General features: G+C 53.7%; 1 protein-coding gene across 1 annotated transcript in view; it reads left to right on the plus strand.

The window, feature by feature from the left end:
• The first annotated feature begins 4,340 nt into the window (after window positions 1-4,340).
• mtmr10 (myotubularin related protein 10) overlaps window positions 4,341-18,731 on the plus strand; it is a 35,022-nt gene continuing 20,631 nt past the window's right edge. Inside the window, exons 1-4 of the mRNA XM_080216099.1 lie at window positions 4,341-4,429; window positions 4,514-4,571; window positions 15,089-15,225; window positions 16,594-16,666. Coding sequence (XP_080072225.1) covers window positions 4,382-4,429; window positions 4,514-4,571; window positions 15,089-15,225; window positions 16,594-16,666 — 316 coding nt within the window. The 5' untranslated portion in view covers window positions 4,341-4,381. The remainder of the gene's footprint in view (window positions 4,430-4,513; window positions 4,572-15,088; window positions 15,226-16,593; window positions 16,667-18,731) is intronic.

The raw sequence follows: 18,731 nt of genomic DNA on the forward strand, positions 1-18,731 counted from the left end.
TAATATTTGATAAAACAACTGGAATAAAGTCCCAGAGAAGCATGTTGGGCCTTTTGAACAACGCACCTTGGCACTTTCCATGAACATTCACTCCCTTCACCACTGGCTCACAATGACTCCAGAACCAGTTACAAGATGCAATGCACAAATTCATCAAGCCTCCTCGGATAGCACCTTCCAAACCCACACCTCACCTTTAAAATGACAAGGGCAGTAGATATATGGGAACACTATTACATGGAAGTTCCTCTTCAAGCCACCCACCATCCTGATTTGGAAATAAGGACATAAACATAAGAACTAGGAGCAGGAGTGGGCCATCTGGCCCCTCGAGCCTGCTCTGCCATTCAATAAGATCATGGCTGATCTTTTTGTGGACTCAGCTACACTTACCCACTCACTCACCATTACCCTTAATTCCTTTACTGTTCAAAAATCTATCTATCTTTGCCTTAAAAATATTCAATGAGGGAGCCTCAACTGCTTCACTGGGCAGGGAATTCCACAGATTCACAACCCTTTGGGTGAAGAAGTTCCTCCTCAACTCAGTCCTAATATATCAGTGTTATTCATTGTCACTGGGTCAAAATCCTAGAACTCACTCCCTAACGGTTACTGTGAGTGTACGACACATGGACTGTTGTGCTTCAAGAAGGCAGCTCACCACCACCTTCTGAAGAACAATAAGGAATGCAAAATGCTGGCCTAGCCAGCGACACCTAAATCCCAAGAATGTATTTTTTAAAATTCAGCCACATCCAATCAGCATTTGGGGATGACAGACCCAACTCCATCCCACAACTGGAGCAAAGATCCTGCCATTTGGGGGAATTTCTCATGAGGCTGGTGCGCTGAGCCAGGCTCCACAGCAAATGTCTGGGCCAAAACTCTTAAGCACTCTTCCAGCTTCCTGTTCTCCTGCTGCTGTCCAAGGTTTGGCTTCCTCTCAAGGCTGCCACCTTGACCTTGCCAGCTCACATGGTCTTGCTACTCCCAGATAAGGCCATCTCTGGTCACTTCTGTGTATCGCTCTCCACCCTCATCCCCCCTCCTATATCCCAACCCACTTCTCCCTACATTCATTGCTGAAAAACATTATCCCCAATTTGCTTAAATTACTCTTTCAAAATCCCAAATAGTTAGCCTTTGGCTGTGCATTTTCTATGAGCAGATTAATATCTGAAGCAACATCAATCACATTCTCACCTCAGCCTTTGATATCTGGTTCCCAGTTACTCTCTCTGATCTCAGTATTTCCCCCAAGTATAGCCTGTATCTCTGCTCCCTTAAATCCAAGAGATGAATAGCTGTGGTGGACAACTGGTCTAGTTATTCACGATGTGGAGATGCCAGCGTTGGACTGGGGTAAACAAAGTAAGAAGTCTCACAACACCAGGTTGAAGTCCAACTTGATTATCTGAAAAGACTCACATTCCATTATTTTGTAAATTGAGTCTGTGTCTTTATATGCCCTGTTTGTGAACAGAACTCCCACTTACCTGATGAAACAGCAGCGCTCCAAAAGCTAGTGGCTTTTGTTACCAAATAAACCTGTTGGACTTTAACCTGGTGTTGTGAGACTTCTTACTATTCACTCCAGATGTGGCTGGATTACACAAAGCACTATTGGATCCTATTCTTGTCTGCCAAAATCATTTAATAATCCAGGATAATCCTGGAATGTAAAGATAACCCTAATTTATTTTCTCTATTGCAAGTTGCCTTCTGAAGTACTGCTTCTTCCACACTCTCCAACAATATGTGCAAAAATCTAATGATTTCTTTGTTGCTAAGATTGCCACTTTCACCAAACATTCCCATATTATTGTGTAGTTTCTTTCCTATCTCCCCTCATGTTCTTTCCAAGCTCATGTTGTCCAGGAGATCCATTTCCTATGCCTTCAATACTATTCTTAGTAAACGACTTTCCGCCTGGGCAGCATGGTGGCACAGTGGTTAGCACTGCTGCTTCACAGGGACTCGGTTTGATTCTGGCCTCAGGTTGCTGTCTACATGGAGTTTGCACATTCTCTCCATGTATGAGTGGGTTTCCTCTGGCTGCTCTGGTTTCCTCCTGCAGTTCAAAGACGTGCAGGTTAGGTTGATTGGCCATGCTAACTTGCTCCTAGTGTCAGGAGATTAGTAGGGGAAATATGTGGGGTTATGGGAATAAGGTCTAGGTAGGATTATGGTTGGTGCAGACTCAATGGGCCAAATGGCCCCCTCCTGCAGGGGTTCTATGACTAACCACCCAATTTTCCTTCCTGGTTCCTATTTTAGCAAATGTCTCTCCTGCTACCACACTAGAACAGGAAGTTATTGTTCTCAGCACCCATTCTGTCCTTAGGCACATAAGTACTCCTTCCATTGGTGTAGGCACAATGCCTCCAACATCATGATTGTGTACATGGTATCTGTTTAACACTTGCCAGCTATTTGTTCACCTGTTAGCTGCCCACCTCACTGCCCTGCTTGCCATTCAAGGTAGGAAGGGAAGCGGGCTGGGCTCAAGGGCAGAGGGACAGTGAGTGGAGCAGAGAGATTGTCAATAAGAGGGACAGCAAGGGGGTGGTGAATGAAACAGCGAGGGGGCAGTGAGGAGGTGGTAATCAGAGTAGTGATGGGGCTGGTGAGGAGAGCAGTGAGTGAGGTGGAAGGTTGTTGGGAGTGGGGCAGTGACCAGCAGCATCCAAACAGGGTTCTTTGATGCAGGTGCTGGTGCTACAGACTCTGCAACAACATGTGCAGTCAGTGCATCTCCTGCAGGTGTGGGGACAGCAAACAGCCTTGTCTAGCAGGTGGGGGCATGACTGTGACCTAGTTTCATTCTTTCTTTTATTTAATCGTAGCTGCAGTATCACTTGCAATGACTTCTCACCTTGTTCTCAGACTGTTAGTTCTGATATACCCCAAGGATTTGTCTCCGACTCTTCCTTCTTCTCACCTACCCTTGGATCAAAAACAACATTGGTTTTCACTCAGAATCAAGCAATCCCTACAGTACAGAAGGAGGCCTTTTGGCCCATTGAATCTGCACCAACAACAATCACATCCCGGAATGTCCCGAGGCATGGTACATTGAGGCAACTACGACAACAAATGAATGAACACCGCTCAACAATCACTAGGCAAGACTGTTCCCTTCCTGTTGGCGAACACTTCAGCGGTCACGGGCATTCGGCATCTGATTTTCAGGTAAGCGTTCTCCAAGGCGGCCTTCATGACACACAATGCAGAACTTGGAACTGATAGCCAAGTTCTGCACACAGCTGGGATCTTGGGTTCATGTCACACTATATGTAATCCCTACACTTTGTCCGAGCTTGCAAAATCTCACTAACTGTCCTGTCTGGAGACAATACACATCTCTTTAATCTGTGCTTAATTAACCCTCTCTCCACTCTCACTGTCTGTTCCTTTAAGACTTGATTAGGTGTAAAGACTTGCATTCCAATCATTAATTTGGCTTTTGCTACCAAATAAACCTGTTGGATTTTAACTGTTTACCCCAGGCCAACGCCAGCATCTCCACATCATGACCTCTCCCTGGCACCAGGCTCAGGTTAAAGCCAGACACTCCAGGGCAAAGATTTAACCCCAAAATGAGCTTTAGACACACTCTCAGCAGCCTGTTAGGATATTGCTCCCTTACACTTGATTACTGCACTGGCTGCTCTGCCCCATTCCACCCTCCCAAAGCTTCACTGCTGTCAAACCCCGCCGTCCCTCTGCACCCTGCCTCCTTCTCCAGGCCCGCCTCCTTCTCCAGGCCCGCCCATCCAACCCGCCTTGGCCCAGCCTCCGGGCGCCTCCCCTTACCCGGGCCCCGCCCACGGCCCAGTCCCTCTTCTGGCCCATTGGCCCCGCCCGTCTCCCCATACCCGCCCCAGCCCCGCCCCTCTCCCCAAGCCCCGCCCCCCACTTTCTTCTCAGTCCCCGTGCCAGTCTCCCCGCTCTCCCGCTCCCCGGGCGCCGCCGCTGGCCCCGCCCCCTCCCCTTTGGCCCCGCCCTGAGCCACAGCCCCTGGCCCATTGGCCCCGTCCTCAGGTACCGCCCCACTCCCCGTTCCGCCCGGGCCCGCCCCTGTCCTATTAGCTACTCCCCTCTTCCCGCGCCCCTCCCTGTTACCGCTCCCGTCCCCGCCCCTTTCCCCAGACCCCCTACCGGCGCCCCCGCCCTCCCGCTCCCCAGGCCCCGCCTCTGGCCCTGGCCCCGGCCCCGCCCCCGCCCCGGCACATTGGCCCCGCCCTCAGGCACGCCCCAGTCCTATTGGTCACGTCCCTTTTCCCGGGCCCCGCCTTCGCCGGTCGTCTAGGCCACGCCTCTCTCCCCAGGCCCCGCCCCCGGCGCCGCCTCGCGCTCGGGCTGTTCAGTCTCCGGGATGAAGAGCTCGAAGCCGAGTTTCAGGAGCTATCTGCCGCCGGCGGAGGTGAGGCCCAGTCCGCTGCCGGGGCTGCGCTGGGCTCGGGGGCTCGGCTCTGAGTCTATGTAACGGCTATTTTATTTCCCGCAGGGCTCTTTCCCCAGCAAGGCCGAGGTGAACCGGGTGTGCGAGGCCGCACTGCTGCCGGGTGAGTCTGGGCTCGAAGCTGGGGCCTCGGGGAGGACCGGGCCGGGATGGGATGTCGGAGCCGAGCCTTCAGACCGCGGGAGGGAGGCAGTCTCCCCTTGTCCGGGAGGCCCCGAGATTCTGCCCGGTGAGGGGAGAAACTCCCGTCTCAGGCCGGGATCCTGATCCAAAAACTGAGGGAAAAGTTCCAGAGAAACCGAAGGGGAGGGAAGGGGGCGGGGGAGGGGTGACGGGGTGAGGGGAGGGGGCACGGGGGGGAGGGGGCACGGGGGGGGGGGTGGGGGCACGGGGGGGGGTGGGGAGGGGGGAGGGGGCACGGGGGGGGTGGGGAGGGGAGGAGGGATGGGGCACGGGGGGGTGGGGAGGGGGCACGGGGGGGGTGGGGAGGGGGGAGGGGGCACGGGGGGAGGGGGCACGGAGAGGTGGCGAGGGGGAGGGGGGAGGGGGCACGGAGAGGTGGCGAGGGGGAGGGGGGAGGGGGGCACGGAGAGGTGGAGGGGGAGGGGGCACAGAGGTGGCGAGGGGGAGGGGGAGGGGGCACGGAGAGGTGGCGAGGGGGGAGGGGGCACGGAGAGGTGGCGAGGGGGAGGGGGCACGGAGAGGTGGCGAGGGGGGAGGGGGCACGGAGAGGTGGCGAGGGGGAGGGGGGAGGGGGCACGGAGAGGTGGCGAGGGGGAGGGGGGAGGGGGCACGGAGAGGTGGCGAGGGGGGAGGGGGCACGGAGAGGTGGCGAGGGGGAGGGGGGAGGGGGCACGGAGAGGTGGCGAGGGGGAGGGGGGAGGGGGCACGGAGAGGTGGCAGGGGGAGGGGGCATGGGGAGGGGGGAGGGGGCACGGGGAGGGGGAGGGGGGAGGGGGCACGGGGAGGGGGAGGGGGGAGGGGGCACGGGGAGGTGGCGAGGGGGAGGGGGCACGGGGAGGTGGCGAGGGGGAGGGGGCACGGGGAGGTGGCGAGGGGGCACGGGGAGAGGGGGAGGGGGCACGGGGAGGTGGCGAGGGGGCACGGGGAGGTGGCGAGGGGGGAGGGGGCACGGGGAGGTGGAGGGGGGGAGGGGGTACGGGGAGGTGGCGAGGGGGCACGGGGAGGTGGTGGGGGCTGCGGGGAGGGGGAGGTGGCGAGGGGGAGGAGGGGAGGGGAGGTGGGGGGAGGAGGGGAGGGGAGGTGGGGGGAGGGGCGCGGGGAGGTGGCGAGGGGGGGAGGGGGCGCGGGGAGGGGGGGAGGGGGCGCGGGGAGGTGGCGAGGGGGGGAGGGGGCGCGGGAGGTGGCGAGGGGGGGAGGGGGCGCGGGGGGGAGGGGGCGCGGGGAGGTGGCGAGGGGGGGAGGGGAGGGGGCACGGGGAGGTGGCGAGGGGGGGAGGGGAGGTGGCGAGGGGGGGAGGGGAGGGGGCACGGGGAGGTGGCGAGGGGGGGAGGGGAGGGGGCGCGGGGGGGAGGGGAGGGGGAGGGGGGAGGGGAGGGGGCGGCGGGGCGGAGGGGAGGGGGCGCGGGGGGGAGGGGAGGGGGCGGCGGGGAGGAGGGGAGGGGTGGGCGGGGAGGGGCGTGGGAGGAGGGGAGGGGTGGGAGGGGAGGGGTGGGCGGGGAGGGGGCGTGGGGAGGTGGCGAGGGGGGAGGGGAGGGGGGCGCGGGGAGGTGGCGAGGGGAGGGGGCGCGGGGAGGGGGGGAGGGGAGGGGGTGCGGGGAGGTGGCGAGGGGGGGAGGGGAGGGGGGGAGGGGGGGAGGGGAGGGGGCGGGGAGGGGAGGGGGGAGGGGAGGGGGCGCGGGGAGGTGGCGAGGGGGGGAGGGGAGGGGGCGCGGGGAGGTGGCGAGGGGGGGAGGGGAGGGGGCGCGGGAGGTGGCGAGGGAGGGAGGGGAGGGGGCGCGGGGAGGTGGCGAGGAGGGGAGGGGGCGCGGGGAGGGGGGGGAGGGGGCGAAGGGGGGAGGGGAGGGGGGGAGGTGGGGAGGGGGGGAGGGGGCGCGGGGAGGTGGCGAGGAGGGGGGGAGGGGGCGCGGGGAGGTGGCGAGGAGGGGGGAGGGGGCGCGGGGAGGTGGCGAGGAGGGGGGAGGGGGCGCGGGGAGGTGGCGAGGAGGGGGGAGGGGCGCGGGGAGGTGGCGAGGAGGGGGGAGGGGGCGCGGGGAGGTGGCGAGGAGGGGGGAGGGGGCGCGGGGAGGTGGCGAGGAGGGGGGAGGGGGCGCGGGGAGGTGGCGAGGAGGGGGGAGGGGGCGCGGGGAGGTGGCGAGGAGGGGGGAGGGGGCGCGGGAGGTGGCGAGGAGGGGGGAGGGGGCGCGGGGAGGTGGCGAGGAGGGGGGAGGGGGCGCGGGGAGGTGGCGAGGAGGGGGGAGGGGGCGCGGGGAGGTGGCGAGGAGGGGGGAGGGGGCGCGGGGAGGTGGCGAGGAGGGGGGAGGGGGCGCGGGGAGGTGGCGAGGAGGGGGGAGGGGGCGCGGGGAGGTGGCGAGGAGGGGGGAGGGGGCGCGGGGAGGTGGCGAGGAGGGGGGAGGGGGCGCGGGGAGGTGGCGAGGAGGGGGGAGGGGGCGCGGGGAGGTGGCGAGGAGGGGGGAGGGGCGCGGGGAGGTGGCGAGGAGGGGGGAGGGGGCGCGGGGAGGTGGCGAGGAGGGGGGAGGGGGCGCGGGGAGGTGGCGAGGAGGGGGGAGGGGGCGCGGGGAGGTGGCGAGGAGGGGGGAGGGGGCGCGGGGAGGTGGCGAGGAGGGGGGAGGGGGCGCGGGGAGGTGGCGAGGAGGGGGGAGGGGCGCGGGAGGTGGCGAGGAGGGGGGAGGGGGCGCGGGGAGGAGGGGGGAGGGGGCGCGGGGAGGAGGGGGGAGGGGGCGCGGGGAGGTGGCGAGGAGGGGGGAGGGGGCGCGGGGAGGTGGCGAGGAGGGGGGAGGGGGCGCGGGGAGGTGGCGAGGAGGGGGGAGGGGGCGCGGGGAGGTGGCGAGGAGGGGGGAGGGGGCGCGGGGAGGTGGCGCGGAGGGGGGAGGGGGCGCGGGGAGGTGGCGAGGAGGGGGGGAGGGGGCGCGGGGAGGTGGCGAGGAGGGGGGGAGGGGGCGCGGGGAGGTGGCGAGGAGGGGGGGAGGGGGCGCGGGGAGGTGGCGAGGAGGGGGGGAGGGGGCGCGGGGAGGTGGGGGGGAGGGGGCGCGGGGAGGTGGCGGGGAGGGGGCGCGGGGAGGTGGCGAGGAGGGGGCGCGGGGAGGTGGCGAGGAGGGGGCGCGGGGAGGTGGCGAGGAGGGGGCGCGGGGAGGTGGCGAGGAGGGGGGAGGGGAGGCGGCGAGGAGGGGGGAGGGGAGGCGGAGGGGGCGAGGGGGGAGGGGGAGGGGGCGCGGGGAGGGGGGAGGGAAGGGGGCGCGGGGAAGGGGGCGGGGGCGCGGGGAGGTGGGGAGGGGGGAGGGAAGGGGGCGTGGGGAGGTGGGGAGGGGGGAGGGGAGGGGGTGGGGAGGGGGCGCGGGGAGGTGGCGAGGGGGGAGGGTAGGGGGCGCGGGGAGGGGGGGAGGGTAGGGGGCGCGGGGAGGGGGGAGGGGAGGGGGCGCGGGGAGGGGAAGGCGGAAGGTGTGGGGGAGAGGGGGAGGGAAGGTGGGGGGGCAGGGGGAGTGGCGAGGGGGAAGGTGGGGAGGGGCACGGGAAGGGGGTGGGGGAGAGGTAAGGGGAGGGGGTGGGGGAGTGGCAGGGGGACAGGGCACGGGGAGGGGGTGGGGAGGCTGAGGGGGACGGATGGGGGGGCTGAAACTCCTGTTGTTGAACTTGTGGAAATATGAGTGACTGTTGGAGCAGCGATGTTTCATCCACACTCTTGAGGGGCAAACTGAGGATGTCTGTGTTACTGGGGTTTAGGGAGAGGTTGTAATGAAGGGTTGAACTCTTTGTCGCTGCTTGTTCTGTCCAGGGTTTGCTGCTTTACTTTAGGCAAAGTGATAAATTTATGGTGATTGTGCAGAGGAAATTCACAGAGCCAGTCACTTGGAGCTTTAGTTGAGGACACCTAACGGAGGCAAGGGTTTGGAAACATGACAAATTAGTTTGCCAACTGGTAAGTATGGTTTGGGTGAAGGAGCCACGGCAGGATGTATTATGACAAAAAGTAAAAGTTTGATGGGCTGAATGAAATTTGACCTTGAGACACGTAAAGAAATATTAATACAGGTGCCCACAGACTTGGTTTTAAGGAGCATCTTAAAGTGAGAAATGTGTGAAAACAGGGCTGCCAGTGGTGGAACAGAGGACAGAAGGCGTGCTTCAGAGGCCAGGGTAGAGGAATGTAGAAATCTTGGAAGATTTGTGGGCCTGTAGGAGAATACAGATAAGCAGGCTGAGGCTCTGGAAGGATTTTAAAATGAAGGAGAATTTTAAAATTAAGGTGTTGCTTTTACTGTTCAAGTAGATTCTGATTGCCTCAAGTTCTTCATAGGGATAGATGAATATGTGAAATTCAAAACAGATCTGCCATTATCTTATTGGTGGAGCAGGCTTGAGGGGCCGAATGGCTGCCTCTTGCTCCAAATTCATATGTTCCTAGGTTCTACTGTGTATTGGGAGGTCAGTTATAATTGGTAGAGGTGTGGAATGTTGTGTAGAAACCAGCCCACACCATAATTCCAGTTAAATCAAACAGGTGACACTAGAGTTGATCGAGGGAAGAGAACAAGTTCCGTTCCCTCGGCAGAACCAAGTTACAGTGAGTGGTTTAATGATATGTGCTTAATAATGACCAAGGTTTTTTCCGTTAGTGCTTGCTCTTTCCTAGGGTAAAAAAGTCATCTGACTATCCACTCTGCCCATGCCACTCATAATCTTATATCTCTCTATCAGGTCACCCCTCAATCTCTGTTGTTCCAGTGAGAACAAACCAAGTTTATCCAACTTCTCTTTATGGCGAATAAACTCCAGACCAGGCAACAACCTGGTAAACCTCTTCTGTAACCTCGCCAAAGCCTCCACATCCTTTTGGTAGTATGGTGACCAGAATTATACACAATATTCTAAATGAGGCCTAACTAAGGTTCTGTACAATTGCAACATGACCTGTCAATTTTTATACTCCATGCCCCAATCAATAAAGTCACGCATGCTGTATGCTTTCTTGACTATCTTAATCTCATGCTTTGCCACTTACAGTGATCGGTGGGCATGTACGTCCAGATTTCTCTGTCAGTATTCCTAAGGGTTCTACCATTCACTATATAATTCCTAAATACGTTGGACCTTCCAAAATTCATTACCTTACATTTGTCTGGATTAAACTTCCAACTGCTATTTCTCCGTCCACATCTCCAATTGGTTCTCATCTTGCTGTATCCTCTGACAATCCTCTTCACTATCCGCACCAATTTTTGTGTCACCGACCTGAGTAATCGGACCAGCTACACTTTCCTCCAAATCATTTATATAAACTGCAAACAGTAAAGGTCCCAGAACTGATCCCTGTGGAACACCACATTACATTAACACTACAAAGGAGTTACTGTGAAAATCCCCTAGTCGCCACACTCTGGCACCTGTTCAGGTACGCTGAGGGAGAATTTAGCGTGGCCAGTGCACCTAACCAGCACATCTTTCAGACTGTGGGAAGAAGTCGAAGCACCCAGAGGAAACCCACGCAGACATGGGGAGATTGTGCAGACTCCGCACAGACAGCGACCTAGGAATTGAACCTGGGTTCCTAGCGCTGTGAAGCAGCAGTGCTAATGACTGTGCTGCCCATATACATCCTTTAACTTGGAGCAGATTGAGATCTCCAGCTGTTGCAGTGGTGTCACACCAGTCTCTCGAAAGTCTCAGTTACTCTGGTGTGATTTAGTGAGAAGTTGAGCACATGATAGCAATATAACCCATCACTGAAGGAGGGAATTCTCATTTGTCTCGCTAGGAACACAAACTTTAGCAAAAATAATTTATTTCTATAAAATAAGGCTGGAAAGCTTTCTCTTATTATTCCACTCCCACCGAGTGTTTTCTATATTGGAAGCAGTAGTCACTAGCATGGGCAATAATATGGGAAACCTCCACATTAGGGATTCTGATGTGTCTGGAAGGAGCAGTTCGTCTCAGCGTGGCGCTTACCATAACTCCATAAATTAACTGCTCTCCAGTATTCAGACCTAATCTTAAAATGTAACATCAACTACTGATGCACTGCGCTGGAGGGAGGGCGGGCGCACTGCACTGCGGGGGGGTGGGGGTGGTGGGGGAACGTGCGTGCTGCACTGGGGGGGGGGCGCACGTGCGCTGCACTGGGGGGGGGGCGCACGTGCGCTGCACTGGGGGGGGGGGGGGGCGCACGTGCGCTGCACTGGGGGGGGGGGGCGCACGTGCGCTGCACTGGGGGGGGGGGCGCACGTGCGCTGCACTGGGGGGGGGGGCGCACGTGCGCTGCACTGGGGGGGGGCGCACGTGCGCTGCACTGGGGGGGGGGCGCACGTGCGCTGCACTGGGGGGGGGGCGCACGTGCGCTGCACTGGGGGGGGGCGCACGTGCGCTGCACTGGGGGGGGGGGCACGTGCGCTGCACTGGGGGGGGGCGCACGTGCGCTGCACTGGGGGGGGGCGCACGTGCGCTGCACTGGGGGGGGGGGCGCACGTGCGCTGCACTGGGGGGGGGGCGCACGTGCGCTGCACTGGGGGGGGGGCGCACGTGCGCTGCACTGGGGGGGGCGCACGTGCGCTGCACTGGGGGGGCGCGCACGTGCGCTGCACTGGGGGGGGCGCACGTGCGCTGCACTGGGGGGGGGGGCGCACGTGCGCTGCACTGGGGGGGGGGGCGCACGTGCGCTGCACTGGGGGGGGGGCGCACGTGCGCTGCACTGGGGGGGAGCGCACGTGCGCTGCACTGGGGGGGGGGCGCACGTGCGCTGCACTGGGGGGGGGGGCGCACGTGCGCTGCACTGGGGGGGGGGCGCACGTGCGCTGCACTGGGGGGGAGCGCACGTGCGCTGCACTGGGGGGGGGGCGCACGTGCGCTGCACTGGGGGGGGGGGCGCACGTGCGCTGCACTGGGGGGGGGGGGCGCACGTGCGCTGCACTGGGGGGGGGGGGCGCACGTGCGCTGCACTGGGGGGGGAGGGCGTGCGCGCACACTGCACTGGGGGGGAGGGGTGCGCGTGCTGAGGAAGTGCTGCTCTGTGGGAGGGAAATATTTTCACTGAGTGGTGGGAATCTGGAACTCGCTGCCTGAAAAGGTGTTTGGAGCAGAAAACCTCAACATTGAAAAAGTACTGGGAATGTACCTGTTTTACAAGGCAATGGACTCGGACAGGATGAGTGTGTTCAGCCCATCTTCTCTAAACAGAGCAAGTTGGCACCCAGCCTATGATTTTCTATGCTTCTATGCAGGTGTTTAACTTGGTGCCATTAAACTATGTAAATCGAGTGGATTACGCGATCCACATAGACTATGTTGAACTGGATTTGATTGAGTGAAAGATAGTTAGTCACAAAGTGGGTAGCATTCTTGTCCCTGTTTTGTAACCACCTTGGTTGTAATAATGTGAGGTGTTCTACTGTGTTACATTGAACACATTCTACCAGTGCTACACTCGTGATAACAGCAATGATTGCATGACTCACTCACATGGCAATTGGTTTAATATTCCAACAGAAAAGTTATTGTTTAACCCATCACAAAGAATGTGTTTTATGCAGTGTGAACAGATTAAGAAATGGCAGGACAGAATGAATATCTTGTGTACGCTGTCGGAAGGCACAGCCTTATTACTAACTGTTGCTGCTGTAGTCATTGGGCGTTTGATTATCTTTACTAATGATGAACTGGTGCTATTTCGAACACCGCTCTTCCTCTCTTTCCAGGTGCAAGAATTAGTCTGTGGCCAAGCCGCACCAACTTTCATCCGCTAACGTTATTGAGAACGCCTTGTGACTATTTAATTTTAAAATGAGGATCTTTTTACTTAGTATGAAGGAAGCCATTTGGCCCATCAAGTCTGCACTGACTCTCTGACAGAGCAATTTAGCTAGGCCCTCTCCCCTGTAATCTCACATGTTTACTATGGTTAATCCATCTAACCTACACATCTTGGGATACTAAGGGACAATTTAGCATGGCCAACTCATCTAATTCGCACATTTTTGGAGGGTGGGAGCGATTTGGAGCACCCAGAGGAAACCCATGCAAACATGGGGAGAAAGTGCAAACTCCACACAGTAAAGGCTGGAATTGAACCCAGGTCCCTGCCGTTGTGAAGCAGCACTGCTAACCACTGTGCTGCCCTTTGACAGATCTTTGTGTCACAATGCCCTTTTTATTCCAGTTCCCAGCACCAGAAACATGGATCAGAGGGTGACCATTCAGCCCTTTAGTTAGATCATGGCTGACTTGTTTCTTGGCTTATCTCATCTACCTTGGTCCCACGATCCTTTCCTACAGAATATGTATTTGTCTCACTTTAGACATTTTTGATTTTCCGTAACAGCTTCTGGGTTGTGTGTTCCAGATTGCTACTGCCATTTGTGTGAAGATGATGTGCTGGAATTTTGAGGTTATTCAGTTGCTTGGGCTGTCACAGTCAAGTCGAAGCCTGTTTGTGTGATGTTAATAAATATTCATTTCATCAAGAGTTTGTCATTTTTGTTGTACTAGCAAAAGTGTTCCAGACAGAACTGGAACTTGTGAAACCGCAGGGATTCAGGGTTGGGTTTTTTTTTCAGACAAAAACCAGCTGAAAAACAAAAACAGGTTTAGGAATTTTTAAAATTCAGAACATCAGTTTTTAAAAATCAAATGGATGGAAGGGAAAATTTATTTGGACTGAATTTTAAGTATTGATTTGTGAGAGATTTCGGTATCTGAGCTGGTACTGATTGGAATGCTACAAAATGCAGACTTTGCTTAGTGTGTAGGTAAATCTGGCTGTGTCCTTGGATGGAATTTTCCTGGAGTTTCTGCTCAGCGGTATGAAGGTGTTTGGTCTGTAATGGGCTGCGTTCTCCGATTAACTGTGACAAGCAGCTACTAATGAGGCAGTTTTACAACCTGGAACCTGTGCCCCGGCTGAACTTTCCTTCAGTTTTTGATATGAAGCAGCAGATGTTTGATTATGAACGCACAAACATGTCACATTTTTGAACTGATTTATAACCATGTTGAGTAGGAACATTTGTAATCCTGCTGGGAGACTGGATTAAAACCCCAGCCTGGAATGATGTGTTAATTAAACCTGAGAAGTGAGGTATTGCACAATACTGACTCTCTCCCATTCAATTAGAAATCTTTAGTCAATATCGACCCATAGGTAAATGTCCCAGAATCACAGAAGGTTTACAGCACAGAAAGAGATCACTTGGATAGTTGTGTGTGTAGCAACTGAAAATGTTCCACTTTCCAGCATTTAGTCCATGGTCCTGCAGGTTACGGCACTTGAGGTGTATGTCCAGACACCTTTGATTCACATGAGCGGTTCCCCAAAAGCTCGTGATTCCAAATAAACCTGTTGGACTTTAACTTGGTGTTGTGAGACTTCTCACTTTTTAAATGAGTTGAGGGTTTCTATCTCTGCTAGCTTTTCAGGCAGTGAGTTCCTTACTGGGTGAAACAACTTTTGTCCATCTCCCCTCTAACATTTCTGTTAATCACTTTAAATCTAGTCACTGTCCTCTGTGCTAAAGTAAATAGGCCTTTATCCAGGCCCCTCACAATTTTGTTAACATCAATCAAATCTCCCTTCATCCTCCTCTGTTCCAAGGAGAACAACCCCAGCCTCTCCAATCTTTCCTCAGAGCTGCAATTTTCGAGAGATCAGACATCCTCCTAAACCTGCTCTGTTCGCTCTCTAATAAAATTACGACCTTACTGTAATGAAGTGACCAAAACTACCCACAGTTCTCAAGTTCTGGCTTAAGTGATCTTTTATGAAGTTGGAGCATAACCTCCCAGCTCTTATATTCAATGCTTTGGTTAATAACTGTAAGGATTCACGTGCTTTCTTAATCACCTTATCAACCTGTGTGAATTCTCAAACAATACCATCATCACTGTTTTTGCTTCATTCTTTCACAAGCTGTGAATGTCGCTGGCAAGGCCAGCATTTATTGCTCTTGAATAGATGGTGGTGAGCTGACTTGTTGAACTTTTGCAGTCCATGTATGGTGGATACATGCACAGTGCTGTTTAGGATGGTTTTAATCTTGCAGCAGTGATCTCGTTGAATGGTGGAACAGGCTCAAAGGGCTAAATGATCTCCCCCTACTCAGGTGTTCTCCCAGCACAGAAGATGGATGAATGCAGTTTTAAAATCTTTCAAAACTAGGATTTGATATTTTTTAATAGTCCATGCATAACACCAGAATTAAGAATGGAAGTTTATAAAAACTACATTGAATACAATCAATTTTCTCTGTTCCTTTTCCTGACTCCTCCCCCCATCAACCCAAAAGCACTTGGTTTGGATTCTATTTGGAATGAGTAGGTTGTGAAATGTTGGGTTGAAAGTTAAACCATTGATTGTGGATAGCTGGATACCCTGCAGTGAGACAGTGGGTCGTGATGGGGACTAATGTTGGGGGGTGGGCGTAGTACTTCTAATAACAAGTTGCTTTATTTCAGGCGAACTTGTGGTGAGTGAGACCAGCAATGTTAGAAAATGTATTGCTACGGACACAAGTGCACATGACCTCTATGGGACACTGCTATGCACCAACTTCAAGATCTCCTTCATCACAAAGGATGTGACACCTTTTCGGGTTTGTGCATTCTTGTAAACGTTTAACACTTCTTTTATAATTATAAATAAATAGGAATTTGCATTGCATAGAATTCTAGACTAGAGAAAATGGAGTTGTTCAACATCAAACAGTAAAGTTTAGGTAGAGATTTAATTGAAGTTGAGAATTGAAAAGGATTTTGATAAATCGTTTCCACTGACATGAAGGTCAGATACATATACCAGAGGACACAGATTTAGGATAATTGACAAAAGAAGCAGAGGGGGAGATGAGAACTATTTTTGCAGTGTAATGATCTGGAATGCTGTGCCTGAAAGGGTGGGGAAAGTAGATTTAATACTAATTTCCGAAAGGGAATTGGATATTGAGTTGCAAAAGAGAAAATTGCTATGGGGTTTGAGCTGAGTAGAGAAGTGGATAACTCTTTCAAAGAGAACTGCATTCAAAACTTTCTACTGTTTCAGCTGCAGTTTCAGAAGTGGGCTGATGACTGCAGTTCTGACTGAGCTGGAACCAATGTCTGAATATGGTGAGAGGTTAATGATGTACGCAACACTGTGGCAAAGGGGAAACTCAGGTAATTGGCTAAGAACAGGGATCGGAGAAAGGTAAGATTGTTTGGATTCTATAGGAATGGCAGGAAAGATGTTATGTAATAGGATGAAGGACAGAGTTTGAGGATGTGGTTGATAGGGAAAAAGGAAGATCGGTGGATAACGCCAATCTAGGAAATTACCTGAGTAGAGTAGGCTGCTCTCCCCTTTGAGGGGGAGGACTGACTGGTGGCAATTTAACCTGAGGATCCTTCATGAGTAATCTCAGCCGGTACAGAATTGAAGCATCGTGGACCAGCTGTTCAACCAACTGAGCAAAGTGACTCCTTTAATACCACATACTGTATACCAATGAGGGGTGTGTTTATTGGATAGTGCAGTGTGTGTTATAAAGCAATGAGGGTAGTGTACAATGATGGGAGCGCTATACTGGATAGTGCACAGTCAGGGTGCTCATACTTTACAGTCCATTTCTGATGGGCAATCTGAGGAAAGCTTTCTGCTTCTCATGGTGAGTCTTGAATCACTACCCCATTGACCTAAATCTATTAAACAATTTAACAGTGATGCACTCTTCTGAGAGGAAGCATGTGCTGGGACTGGCTGTTCAGCGGGAGAGCATGTATTAATCACTCTCATTTCACCATTGTAAACAAACCCTATGCAGCTGAGTTGGCCATGAGACCAATATGCAGGAAAAATCCAACTCTCTTGCAAGACTATATTAGATATTTACACACTTAAAGTGGAAAGCAGAGTTAATCATTCTTACTGGATGTCCTTCTGTGTAGAGATGAAAGTTTGATTCTAATCTTTAACTTTTGAACCACAGAAATTTCAGTACAGAAACCTTCTGTTGGAGGAACATGACATCTCCCTGACCTGTGTGGACCAGGTAGTGGCAGGTAAGGTGCTCTTCAGCCACCTGTTCTATTATTCATTCAAACTAATACCTGGTCCTTTATTGCTGATTAGTTAAATCAAAACTTGCCAAGCCTAAAAGCAGTGAAATCAAACCCCACAATGTTGAAAAATAAATGTGAAAAGAGTGAGAGCTGAATACTTTATTGTCTTTACAGGCTGTGACTGAGTTGCTGTTTATTTCTGATTTAACTGGCTCCTTGTTGCCTTTTGTAAAGGTATACATTAAGGAGGTTGGGTTGTGAATCAGTCTCCATCTGGTGTTTATTGGCCAGTCTCAGAGATTACTGGAGGAATTTGTGTTTGACTCTGATTTCACTGCCACTTCTGATGATCATTATCACATCTCAAAGGTTTTTTTGTAAGTTCTCTCTTTATGCCTGTACAATTCCTGAGTATATTTTTTTCACTACCCAGTGCACAGCAGGAATGGGCTCTGGGAGTTTCTCACTGTGTGACTCCATACCGTACCCAGTGAAGAATTGATCTACAGAATCCAAACATTCTATCACCATGTCCTCTAGGTTTACCTCCTCTCCATGGTTGCTTTGCACCTTAATGTATTCTATACTGTGAATCATGACTCTTCACACTTGGTGCTGTTCTCTACTTAGGTTTTGATACTTTATCTGCAATTCTCAAACTGAGAATTTTAAAGTTTGAAAATAAACATTGGTATTTGGCTAGATTTAAGTGTTAAAATGTGATTGCGATCTGGTAATTTGTACTTTTGGAAACTTTCTTTGCTGTTGAAGGGCTGAATTAATCATTGCCAATGCCATGTCTTAGACCTAGTTTAATTTATATGCAATAATAAACCATCCAGGTACTTGCACCTTGCTGGATTGCTCTTACTCCATCCTGGGTCAAATGTCACCATCCACAGTAAAAAAAAAAATCTTCTTTCATGAATATGTGCAGGAACCTATTTGTGTCTGTAGTGTTTTGAACATTTCTATTCAGCATAGCCTACACCTGTTCTGACTATAGCTCAAATCTAGCTTTGACAAGGTGCAGCATAAGAGGCTGGTGTATAAAATAAAAGCCCATGGAATTGGCAGAAGTGTTTTAGCATGGATTGAAAACTGGCTGCCACGCAGAAAACAGAGCTGGAATAAATGGGTCCCTTTCAGAGTGGAAAGATGTAACGAGTGGAGTACAGCAGGGATCAGTTCCTGGCCTGCTATTGTTCACTATTTACATGAAAGGCCTGCAGGACAAAACAGATGCAAGATTTCCAAATTTGCCGATGATACAAAGATGGTTGGAAGGTCAAGAAGATATATCGATAGGGCGAAAACCTGGCAAACAGAGTGGAAGTGTGAGGTCATGCGCTTTGGTGGGCAGAATATTATCCAAATATATTGCAACTGCAGATGAGTTAAGTGCAGACGGATATAAGTGTTCTACTTCATAAATTATAAAAACAAACTAGCAAGCAGGTCCAACAAGTAGTTAAGAAGGGAAATGGCATTTTGGCCTTTATTGCAAAGGGGTTGGAGTTTAAAAAATAGGGAGGTTTTGTTGGAATTGTGCAGGATGTAGGTGAGGGCTCACCTGGAACACTGTGTACAGTTTTGGTCCTGTTACCTGGAAAAGGATATTTAAAGGCAATCCAAAGGAGACTCACCAGGCTAGTTCCTGGGACAAGAGGATTGGGCTATCAAGAGAGGGGTGATCTTATTCAACATTTAAGATAATTTAGAAATGTTACAGCACAGAAAGAGGTCACTCAGCCCATGCTAGCCCCAGGACACCCAGGTGCTCTTTCTAATTCCACCTTCTTGCGACAGTCCATAGCTGTGGCGGCTGTGAATCTTTAGTGGAGGTGAGGTCATTAAAATATTCATAATGGAGGTGGATAAATATTAGATTGGAATAGAGGGCTGTGGGGATTTGGCACAGAAAATGAGTTAGAACATAGAAAAACTACAGCACAAACAGGCCCTTTGGCCTACAAGTTGCGCCAATCATATCTGTACCTACTAGGCTTACCTATAACCCTCAATCCTACTAAGTCTCATGTACTTATCCAGAAGTTTCTTAAAA

Source organism: Carcharhinus amblyrhynchos, chromosome 32 (assembly GCF_965287045.1).
Source record: "Carcharhinus amblyrhynchos chromosome 32, sCarAmb.v2.hapA, whole genome shotgun sequence".
Classification (NCBI taxonomy): domain Eukaryota; kingdom Metazoa; phylum Chordata; class Chondrichthyes; order Carcharhiniformes; family Carcharhinidae; genus Carcharhinus; species Carcharhinus amblyrhynchos.